We start from the raw sequence: 12,948 nt of genomic DNA on the forward strand, positions 1-12,948 counted from the left end.
GAGCATCCAATATTTAATTTGAAATACGAAGCCAGTTTCAAAAAGGAAAAGCACTTGTACAAGCCAACCAATCAATTTTCTTGCAGTGAAATCAGCCAACTGGTTCCCACTGAAACCAAACAAACACCTCTTACATTGTCATCTAACCAACCAATCCCTTCTTGTACTGTCATCTAACCAACCAATCCCCTATTGCATTGTCATCTAACCAACCAATCCCCTCTTGCACTGTCATCTAACCAACCAACCCCCTATTGCATTGTCATCTAACCAACCAATCCCTTCTTGCATTGTCATCTAACCAACCAATCCCCTCTTGCATTGTCATCTAACCAACCAACCCCCTCTTGCACTGTCATCTAACCAACCAACCCCCTCTTGCATTGTCATCTAACCAACCAATCCCTCCTTGCACTGTCATCAAACCAATCAATCTCACCTAGAAAGTCATATTCCCCAGCTTCTTGAACAAGCTGGTCTTTCATGTTTGAAATAGTTTCCGATATCAGAGATTTGATCTCATCCAGTTTTGACACAGCCATTTTGAGGAGGGACTTGTACAGCTCCTCTTCCTTCTCCTTGGCAAAGTCCAGCTTCTTGGGCGTGATGAGCATGTCGCGGGCCATGTCAAACGCAGACATGATAAACATGTTGAGGCACCTGGTGTGAGACTGGTTCAACACGGAAGATGCATTGATCAGATAGCTCTGTAGCGTCCTTCTTGTAAATAGTGCAAACTTTTGGTGAATCTCTTGAAATCGTTCTATGTAATCACTTTCACCTTCATAGTAGTCTCGTGTTAAGGATTTTCTAACTGGCGTCTTTCCTGCAACTATATCACTAAGGTAGCCAAGCTTACATAGTTGCTGGTATGCCAAATTTGACGACACAAACGACACATGTTTGAAACCCTGGGATAACAAGTCTTTGTTTCCAGACCATGTTGTAGGACTTGTTGGAAGGTCACATGAGGAAGACAGTTTTATTTGATGGGTCGGTGATCCTGGGGCACCATCTGGTGGGTCCGTATCAACTGTCCTTGACCCAGGGGGAGGAACTCGTACAAAGAACACAGGACGAAAATTTGTGACCTTACCGAGTTCACTCAGCTCATTTATATCCTGAAAGAGCAGAAGAGATTTCAACATTTAAATAATCATACATAACTTGATAACCAGAAAGAGACAAAAAGCATATGCAGATAGACTATGCTGTTCATCTGAAAAAGTTTACATACAAAACCTATCATTTCAAAACGTACACATAAACAATGATTTGGCCCTAACCATGCTAACAATATGGGGTTCCTGGTATCAAAGGGCACAGTTCTGCAAAGAAAAGTGTAAAACCACAGGGTTAAATGTGTCATGAGGTATACCTCTTCATACCTCTTGTATTTTGGGGGGGCATGTGTGGCCCAGTCATCTAAGGAGCCGCGATTCGCTGTGCACAGTTCCATCCCTTGGACGTGCCAGAAACCTATGATTGTGGGTTCAAACCCCAGTTCACCCTGATTATGTTTCTAGGTTTGTCAGCACCATACCCGTGCTCATGAGTTTCACTGAAGTGGTAAATGTCTCAGACCTGCATCACTTCGGGCTTTCCTCCCACACTAAGCTGACACGCCATGATATAACTGGATTACTGTTAAAAGCGGCGTTAAAAAAAGTAAATTGGCTGTTGGGACCATAATGTTAGTCCGAAGTGTAAAAAGTCGGAAAGAGGGAGTTGTAAGTCATTTTGTGTAATGATAATTTATTAAGGAACTGAGTAGACTAAGGGAAAAGTCCGATTTTCGATGATTTCGTCTGATTTGGACAGATTCCACTGTATTTTACTTTAGCCATTATGATTTTAACTATACAACTGGCATTTAAATGAAATTTTGCAGTCTCGTTAACTTAAAATCAGATCTTAGTTCCCACTACCGCTAAACAAAGATCTGATGACATGCCATTAGGGGTAACGTCAGAATGACCTATCATCCGACCGTTCAGAGCGTCGCTTACCAGATCATGAAAGTGACAGTCAGAATGTGATTTCTAATCGTGCAACCTCGAAAACTTTAACGCAGGGTATTCCAAACGATAGTTACGGGTTTAACAACTGAATCAATACAATCTAGACCATCTATTAGCCATTCCAGAATGTTCTTTTGTTCAGGTTTCAAATTTTTAATCAAGATTTTGTCAAAATATGTTTCGAAGTGAGGTCGCCAATTTGAATTAGTGCTGTAAAGCACGAGAAAGCTGCCTTTTTATTGGCTAATGTCGACTTCTTATCAGTCATTCCATTGGTCAGTCCAAGTTCATGCAAGGTCAGTCTGACGTGACCCAGAATGGGGTGTTCTCAGATCTTTATTTAGCGGTAGCGAGAACTAAGATCTGATTTTAATGAGATTGGGAATTCTGAAACCTGGTATTATAGTCCACTCAATGTAAGATCTCCCCTTGGCAGACAAGTCCATGGATAATGATCCATACATTAATAACCATGTATAATCAGTACTACAATAACATGAATAGGTTCTCATGAAATTTTATATTCACACAGAGACATTATATATGTCTTCATATATCTGTGAAAATAATATTTTTGTATATTTTGTAATAAGAATATTAATATTTTTGTATATTTTGCATTTAGATACATGATCATAATGACATAGCTGAAATGATAAAAGATCTGCTTTGTACAATCCAAAAAATAGATTCCAACTCAAAGCAATCAAAACATTATCACATCATCAGGGACAATAGCACACCACACAATGAGAACCCTGGTACCACAACATCAAACATTGATATGCACTAGTTCCACTTCTAATGTAGCTTGAATGTTATAATCTGCACAAACAGACCCCAGATATACAATCTCTGGATGTGACATCAGGCCTTATTCAGCGACTATCAGCATCACCATGACAACAATCTCAACATCTATCTCCCTATTGACAAGTGGCAGTTGCCAGCAAAATTTCCTTCATCATGACATACTGGAATAAACTAGAAAGTAATCCATACATAAAAATCTAAAAACTACGATATCACTTCTCAGCCTTAAGTTTTGAAACATTGATACAGGGTACACTCTAGCAATTTTCTGACATGGGACCTATATGTGCAAATTTTAAATATTCCAGAGGTACGCCCATACAGTACAATGTTAAAATGCCCAAACATATTTGAAAATCTGGGCTTTTTTTCAAATTTAGGGGCTATCATTATAGAAGCACAAGGCTCCATCCTAGAATTATCCTTGTTGATGCACATGTCTAACATTAATTCAGTGTAAATAAGTAACATCTTCTTATTGCTTATTTTCATTAAACAAACACCCATCCCCCTACAGGGTTCAAATACACTCTCCCACAAAATCTGGAATACATAATATCCAAAATAGCCAATGCAAGCCTAAACTAGTTGGCAAATCTTGATTCTCAGAATGTCATGGGACCCTGTATATCAAAAGACACTATAATCATTGATAATATAAACTAAACTTATTTTATTTTACGAGGCTCACACGTGATGGAAATCGTGTTCAAACAACTTCCACATATAACCAGCTAGTAACGTCTATTGAGAACAATGCTTCATTATGCAAACTGCCATTGCATCAATATGTGATGAATGCCCGTCTGCACTGTCAAGCATCATCAGGTAGCATGACTCATGTGATAGTCAATAATAATAATTCTGTCCCGTGACTCAAACATTGGCGGGTCATGGTGACTCAAACATTGGCGGGTCATGGTGACTCAAACATTGGCGGGTCATGGTGGCTCAAACATTGGCGGGTCATGGTGGCTCAAACATTGGCGGGTCATGGTGACTCAAACATTGGCGGGTCATGGTGACTCAAACATTGGCGGGTCATGGTGACTCAAACATTGGCGGGTCATGGTGGCTCAAACATTGGCGGGTCATGGTGACTCAAACATTGGCGGGTCATGGTGACTCAAACATTGGCGGGTCATGCTGACTCAAAGGCCTCCATGTCATGAGTCAGTCAGTTGGAACAATTACCAACTAAGCATGGGAAGTAGTTGTTCATATAAGGATTGAAGTTGACGTTCATCAGCTGATGAGTGAGTGAGTTGGGTTTAACACCGCTTTTAACAGTATTCCAATTATATCATGGCTTGTCAGCTTAATGTGGGAGCGAAAGCCCTAAGTAATGCAGGTCTCAGACGTTTACCACTTCGGTGAAACCCATGAACACGGGTATGGTGCTGACAAACCTAGAAACATAATAGGGTCGAACGGGGATTGAGACCCCACAATCATAGGTTTCTGGCGCGTCCAAGGGATGCAACTCTGCACAGCGAATTGCTGCGCCTTAGACAACTGGGCCAACCGTGCCCCACATCAGCTGATGAAGCCTCATGTCAGCAAATTCTATGATGCGAAAAGTGCTTCATAGTAAATTGGCTCATGTGTGGCAGAGTCTTCATCAGTTGATCAGAATGTCAACAAATCCAAAATAAATCCTTATATTGACAGATACAGTAATAATAACAAACATTCCATTTAAACACCAAACTTTAATTATTTTAAGCAACCTATACTAACGCACTGAGTTGGTTTGTTATGACATCATCTGTCCAAAACATCACATGGGAGTTACATCCCATGTTTTTACAAAAGTCATAAAATGCCACCAACGGCAATGTCATGCATTTGACGAGAAGTTGCGCCCAGTAAAGCTAGAACCTGAAGGACTAGGATTCGTCTACATGGCAGTGTGTAACTTAGTTATTTCTTTTGGTAAGTGGACCTAGAGCATTCTCTGTTGTAACTTTGAATGAACGCTTCATTTCGGTGACCCGACATAAAATGATCTGTCTGGCTCTAAAGACTAGCATCAATCATAGCCTGAATCGTATGATGATATCGTCCCTCTTTGATCATATTTTTAGACATTTTATTTTAGGAGTTTCCCTAAAGAAGTTCTGTATGTCTCCGCTCTATTGGGAAATGAATGACAGTTAGCTAGGTACAGTTCATCACGGCCAAGGCACTCACTACTGTCAGTATATTTCAGTGGTTTAATTTCATCAACAAAACACTTGTCAATTTAAACATTTCAGGTAACATGTCCTCTTCAAATCTGTAGTCAAACCATGTCATGATTGTTATTTATTAGGGGATCATGTCACAAAAAGATAATTATGCTCTAATATACACAAAAATGGTGATCTCTTGACCATGTTCACCTTCAGTGTACTTTCAGTACAGCTGTAATGATTCACCGATACCTATGATATCATTGATACTTAGGTGCAAACGATACTTGAAGAGGCAGTGTGTTAGAGATTGTGATGCACAATAAGCATAGCAATAAGCATAGCAGCATGTGTCAAGCCTCCACATCTCTCCCCATGTTGAAGTGTCTGATTTTTTGAAGCCTCAACAAGTCTACCCCAATGTTAAAATGTCAAATCTCAACAAGTCCCCCAATGTTAAAATGTCAAATCTCAACAAGTCCCCCTATGTTAAAATGTCAAGCCTCAACATCTCTCCCCCTATGTTGAAATGTCAAGCCTCAACAAGTTCCCTATGTTAAAATGTCAAACCTCAACAAGTCCCCCTATGTTAAAATGTCAAACCTAAACAAGTTCCCTATGTTAAAATGTCAAACCTCAACAAGTTCCCTATGTTAAAATGTCAAACCTCAACAAGTTCCCTATGTTAAAATGTCAAACCTCATCAAGTCCCCCTATGTTAAAATGTCAAGCTTCAACAAGTCCCCCTATGTTGAAATGTCAAGCCTCAACAAGTCCCCTATGTTGAAATGTCAAGCCTCAACAAGTCCCCCTATGTTGAAATGTCAAGCTTCAACAAGTCCCCCTATGTTGAAATGTCAAGCTTCAACAAGTCCCCCTATGTTAAAATGTCAAACCTAAACAAGTCCCCCTATGTTGAAATGTCAAGCCTCAACAAGTCCCCCTATGTTGAAATGTCAAGCTTCAACAAGTCCCCCTATGTTGAAATGTCAAGTTTCAACAAGTCCCCCTATGTTGAAATGTCAAGCCTCAACAAGTCCCCCTATGTTGAAATGTCAAGTTTCAACAAGTCCCCCTATGTTAAAATGTCAAGCTTCAACAAGTCCCCCTATGTTAAAATGTCAAGCTTCAAAAAGACCCCTATGTTAAAATGTCAAGCTTCAACAAGTCCCCCTATGTTAAAATGTCAAACCTAAACAAGTCCCCCTATGTTGAAATGTCAAGCCTCAACAAGTCCCCCTATGTTGAAATGTCAAGCTTCAACAAGTCCCCCTATGTTGAAATGTCAAGTTTCAACAAGTCCCCCTATGTTGAAATGTCAAGCCTCAACAAGTCCCCCTATGTTGAAATGTCAAGTTTCAACAAGTCCCCCTATGTTAAAATGTCAAGCTTCAACAAGTCCCCCTATGTTAAAATGTCAAGCTTCAAAAAGACCCCTATGTTAAAATGTCAAGCTTCAACAAGTCCCCCTATGTTAAAATGTCAAACCTCATCAAGTCCCCCTATGTTAAAATGTCAAGCTTCAACAAGTCCCCCTATGTTGAAATGTCAAGCCTAAACAAGTCCCCTATGTTGAAATGTCAAGCCTCAACAAGTCCCCTATGTTGAAATGTCAAGCTTCAACAAGTCCCCCTATGTTGAAATGTCAAGCTTCAACAAGTCCCCCTATGTTAAAATGTCAAACCTAAACAAGTCCCCAATGTTGAAATGTCAAGCCTCAACAAGTCCCCCTATGTTGAAATGTCAAGTTCCAACAAGTCCCCCTATGTTGAAATGTCAAGTTTCAACAAGTCCCCCTATGTTGAAATGTCAAGCCTCAACAAGTCCCCCTATGTTGAAATGTCAAGTTTCAACAAGTCCCCCAATGTTAAAATGTCAAGCTTCAACAAGTCCCCCTATGTTAAAATGTCAAGCTTCAAAAAGACCCCTATGTTAAAATGTCAAGCTTCAACAAGTCCCCCTATGTTAAAATGTCAAGCTTCAAAAAGACCCCTATGTTAAAATGTCAAGCTTCAACAAGTCCCCCTATGTTTAAATGTCAAGCCTCAACAAGTCCCCCTATGTTGAAATGTCAAGCTTCAACAAGTCCCCCTATGTTAAAATGTCAAGCCTCAACATTTCTCCCTCTATGTTGAAATGTCAAGCTTCAACAAGTCCCCCTATGTTGAAATATCAAGCCTAAACAAGTCTTTCCCTACGTTGAAATGTCAAGCCTCAACAAGTCTCCCCCTATGTTGAAATGTCAAGGTCTGTCATCATCTTTATATAACACAAATGACTCAATCTGACAGTGGCAATCAGGTTTTGACTTTTGACCCTGACAAGCTAATGATCTACTTTCTCACCTCACATAGAAAATGTAAATGAATAACATTAGGCTAATAAGAGCAATAAACAGAACATGAAAATGCTGGTACAGACAGTGTGTCTTTACATGGTTACATTGAAATATGTCTAAAGGAAAATTTGCTGACAAGAATGTCTCCTTGACATATTAAGAACCTGCTAAAAAGTAGGGACTCCAGGTTAGAATATAGGTCCCCAACCCATTACCATATATATGAGGTGACTAAATTAATCAGGTGGTCAGGCTCAGTGACTTGGTCGATTACAAATCATCACATCCCAATTGTATCAAATGTGTTGATCACTGCTCATGTCAGTCAGCTATATTGTCTTGTCCACATTCGATGATTTGCCATTTGTTTACCGACACTTGACAGCTGGAAGATTACTCAGTGTAGTGTGAACCAATATTATCATCCAAAACTGGCTCCCACAAGAGATATCCCTTGGGTGAGATCAGGCGATATAGTCGATATCGATTCAATGAAAATGCATCAGAATGCTTAGCAGACCATTGTGACATCATTACTTACCATGACGTCACAATCAAATGACATTACTAATGGCTCTGCTCCTCAAGCTGTTAGCAGTACTTTTTACTCTTAAGACACTGCTCAATACTGTCTACAAATTGAAAAAGTTGGAAGAATGAAGTTGGATGATAAATAAAATTTCAGCCACGTGTCTTTGGATATCAAATATATCAACATGAGTTGATAAAAGTGGAAAAAATAGTCAGCAAGACTCGGAATATTTCCACTTTTATCAACTCGTGTTGATATATTTGAATCTCACCTGAGTGTCTTTTCATATCAAATATATCAACACGAGTTGATAAAAGTGGAAAAATCCTCAGCAAGCCTCATAGTTTTTCCACTTTTATCAACTCTTGTTGATATATTTGATCTGGAAAGACACTCGGGTGAGATTCTCTATAACCAAAATAAAGAAAAAAAAAAGCTGAGCAAGCTTAGAAATATATATGTGAGCATAAGGAGAGCATGTGGAGCAGACAAAATGCCTTCAAAGTATATGTCTGCATGATAATGTCCCTTCATTTGAAAACAACTTTTCACTGTTCCTACATAATGCAAAACACATGATGCAGAACTGTGCATCCAGTATTCATAAATGTATAGAATGATGCAGACAAAAATATATTGCATCACGAGGGATAGTAGAATGATATTCATTGTACTCACTTACTTGACAATAGATATAAGGTCCTGTAACTAAAGTAATTATCAAATCTTACGGTACAGTGCACACCACCATTTCATTACTTTACAAGAGCTCCTACAAGGACCCTTGAAATAATTTTTTGGGGTCGTTTTGGACCCTTGTGTTGTTAGTCAAGGTAAAACCTGCTCCTAAAATAAATAAAAAGAATGGAAATAGTTTGGGAAGCAATTTGAATTTGTTAGCCAAAAAGAATATTAGTTGAAAACATGACACAAAATTATTATCTCCAAAAATATAATCCACAAGTTTTCTCTGTGCGAGTGCCTGCTTGCATGCGTGCGTGCGTGCGTGCGTGCATGAGTGCGTTCGTCCTTGTAGCAGTAGAAACTGACAGCTTTAGTCCACTTATGAGTCCTCAAATGATAACATATAGCAAAACCCCTTAAAAGGTCATATTTCTAGTAGTCCTTATAATACCTTGACTATTGGGCAGTTTGGCAAGGACAAAGCCTGGCACCAAGTTTTCTATGCCATAAATTGAGTGTCCTACATTGACGCAAACCTTCATTTCTCCAGCAGCCAAACAGGTATTCCTTTCATGGTAAAGTGCGTTTGACAACAGCAGTAGTGGCATTTATATAAGGTTCTACTTCATGCTCTGTGCACCTGTCTGTAAGCCATCCCTAGTCCTACACAGTCTTATATAATCAGGCTTCCGTCAAAAAAGGTTCGCTTGAGACATACATTTGTGAGAACACAGAGTACATATGAAACACTGAAACCACATTTGCTGTAATAATCAAACTGGGTTCTCATAGAAAATTGACAACAATACTTATTAAAACCATGTTCAATTTGTTGTCAGAGATCGGTGGTAGGGCCAAACTTGACCAAGCTGCGATGAACTAAGATATTTTTTATATTTAGTAACAAGGCAATTTTACACCCCTTCTACCATGTCTTAGTCCTGCACCATGACCGTGGAATATATTTATTTTATGAAAAAAATAAATAAATCTAGAAACGCATACAAAAGCAAGTCTAGCCAGCTCAAGCTAGCTCTTAGAGTCAAGAAGGATATTGTGTAATACTAGATTTCGGAGACTAAATGTTAGTCTAACCAGGTCTACATTGCTGTGGTTATGGAAAGACATGAACCTATAATATACACAAGAAACTACAGACTGTCTTTCAAATGTACGTCACGCCTGAAAAGATCACTTACAGATATATGTGTACATGGTGTAGAGGTGGTTAGGGGTGCATAATATGGCGAATATGGTAACAATTGTTGAAGTTCCCCAAACAAGATGAGCATACCAACAGAAACTACCCTATTTTGAATTAAACTGAACTTGGAACACTAACATCATATATTCTACCTTCAAGACCCAGACATTAGACACAAATGTGTCCAAGTCTACCAACAAATCTTGCTGACTCAACTATTAGTATTAAACATTTTCCTTACAGTCGACAGTTATACAACATGGTAATTCAGGCCACAATACAGCTCACTGTATTTAAGAAATAAACGACGGGGAGAGAATAAACCATGGGCTGTGACCAATAGTCATTTATTACTTATATGACATTATGTTTAAGGGTGTTGATAAAAACATACAAGCTTTAAAAATATTTACCCAAATTTTAATAATGATGACTCCCTGAATAGAATCTGACCTTAGAAATGTCGGACAAGTCCATTTTATGAACAGGTGGGTTAAGTTTGGTATTTCCTGCACATTCTCAGATTGTTATTATCTCTCCCACTTTTGGAAGCAATCATTCGGACAGTGCATTTATCTTTATATCTTTATAGCCCATCAACATCTATGGTGACCAACTTTTAGAGACACTTCCCTCTCAAAAATAACGTCATCCATCATATGACGTCATCAAGTAGCGAGCGCATATATGAATCTCCAGATATGACATCATGACTGAACAATGCTTTATCTTGAATAAAACACGCTTCTGTCTTCATTGTTCTTGGTGATTTATCACATAGCTATCTTATATAATGCAATAGTTCCCATAACGCCAATGTTATCTTTATAACCCTGCCCACCCAAACCCTATAAATACCCCTGAGACAACACCAACTTGACTTTCTGTGATGTTTGCTACAAACCCCTTCGCTTATCTTGTCGTGTAGGTCATAGTACTTACTCCCAGAAACACATCTTGAACAAACAAATGGCCCATCAACCTCATAATCCCTCCCCTTGCCATTTAGCTGATGTTTATCATTCTAATAGAGGCTTATCATCAAGTGCTTTATGCCTGTAATACTGTGACAACTAGGGAAGGTCCATAGTTACTACCCAGTTACCAGCTTTACTTCTCAAGAGATGGGTACAAAATGTCCGATTGAGAGTCGTGGCAAAACTGTTTTCATACATTTAAAAATCTGGCCATGCATACACTGAAGTTTATCTTCACCAATACAGACACATAAAAGTCAAAAGCAATGCGTGAAAAATCCGAAAGCAATGCAAACATTGACAACTTGTATCATCATACCTCTGTGTCATGAATGATGAGATCTGATTGGTCCATGTGATCTTGATAAAATACTATGTAACCCGCCTTGAAGGGTAAAATATTTCTCAGCAGGGAATAAATCTCTTTTACCCCTCCACGAGCAAGTAAGCCTGCACATGGATTTCTGAGAGGGAGAATAAATCCCTTGTACACTGCTTCAAAGCAAAAAGCTGCACGCTATTTCCGAGTCATTGGAAGTCATGTGACACAGCACAAGTTACCTTCAACTCAATCAGATAGCCTGTTTTCTATCAATTTTGAACTTGGGCTAATTCCTCTACGATGTCACATTAGAACACGTTGGTAAGATATGTTCGTTGTAGCATGATCACTCGGGGTACATGTTTGTTTTTCTACAACTTACAGTGTAACCAAGAGTTTTAATGTTATTGTCATTAAACAAAATATCACGTGACTAATCACGTGACTAACCACGTGTCCGGGTAGTCCCATGGGTTCCGGGGTCCTACTCAGGACCTACCAGAACAGTTCATGTCCCAGCCCTAGTGACAACCAGTTACAATGTCATATTGTCATTATGCCTGGCTTACAGATGTGTCATCATATCAACACCTTGGGCTGCAGTGTTAACAACTGTTATCAGGGTTGTCAGACCCTTGGACATTGTGATTATGTGGGCTGGGTGATATATGTGATAACCTTCTTCTGAATAACGTTATAAGTCACAGCCATAATTATCTTCAGATAATGTTTCATGTCTCGCACAACATCGGAAAGAATTAGTGAAACGTCATAACACTTGTATAATCAATCAAATTAATGCAACATCAGCAATTTTGCAGCAAACTTTAAATTCCTTCCAGGATTTAACATATATGGGTTAACGGATGCAACTTTTTCAGTTGACCATACCGACCGGTACCTAATTACAAGTGCATACATACAATCCTAATCATGTATGATCCTTTAACGCATGACCATTTCCGGTAAAAATGGCACTGCACTGAAATATGCTGAAAGATTTATCAGAGTCAGATATCGGTCAGCCTTCCCGACTCCCAGCATTAATCTATATTAAAGGTATCCTAGAGGTTGTAATAAAATCAGGTATCTTTCGGAGTGTCCTTATATATTATCACTAATCCAACTAGGAACCATATGCGTTAACATGTGCTGCTCCATTATAAGCTATGTGTATTGGAAATATTACAACATGAAGATATTGGTCAAATTAGTCGATAATATCCTACAATGATTGTTTCGCATCTTCTACCTACTTGCAACAGATTTACATCAACAACTGCTGCCTTCAGGGTCACCAATAGTCTGTCATACAGACTCTGAAAGAAATATATTCTATACAGCCCATGCAACATCTATAATATTTGACAAGTCTAGACAGTTGCAGTCTGAAAATTAAGCGGGTCTCTGGGCTCCTTTTTATTATATTTTTATAACTATAATATAACAACTGTTTTTATCGGTAAAATATGTTCATTTCAGAGATAGCTGTCAGTCTAGGTTACGACACAAAGCATTGCAAAATCAGCGTACCCATTTAACAAAAATTAATAATTTTTTATTTAAAGTTAGGCTTCGATTGGAAATTAATGTGACTGTTAATTTAAACTGTCCGGCAAATAAAGTACTGGTACCTTTCACATCCCCTTTACATATCTTTGTTGTAGAACAAAATATCAGCTATAATTAAAAAAATTCATTTTCCTAACAATGTCAGCTTGTCCTTACATCATCATGGTTCCTTTTGTCTTTTTTCAGTACAAGGAAATAACATTTTACTTTGCTTCGAGGTTACATATCTATTTATAGCAAACCAAAGTGAAATACAGTAAAGTACGGTTATAACGAACTCAAAGGGACTACTTATTTTAGTTCGTTATAAC

General features: G+C 38.6%; 1 protein-coding gene across 1 annotated transcript in view; it reads right to left on the reverse strand.

The window, feature by feature from the left end:
* Positions 1-12,948, reverse strand: part of LOC139444811 (dual serine/threonine and tyrosine protein kinase-like) — a 45,116-nt gene that overhangs the window by 24,798 nt on the left and 7,370 nt on the right. The window contains exon 3 of the mRNA XM_071225775.1: positions 440-1,121. Within this exon, the coding sequence (XP_071081876.1) occupies positions 440-1,121 (682 nt within the window). The remainder of the gene's footprint in view (positions 1-439; positions 1,122-12,948) is intronic.

This window comes from Haliotis cracherodii, unplaced genomic scaffold (assembly GCF_022045235.1).
Source record: "Haliotis cracherodii isolate W230 unplaced genomic scaffold, xgHalCrac1.p SCAF_6, whole genome shotgun sequence".
NCBI classification, from domain to species: domain Eukaryota; kingdom Metazoa; phylum Mollusca; class Gastropoda; order Lepetellida; family Haliotidae; genus Haliotis; species Haliotis cracherodii.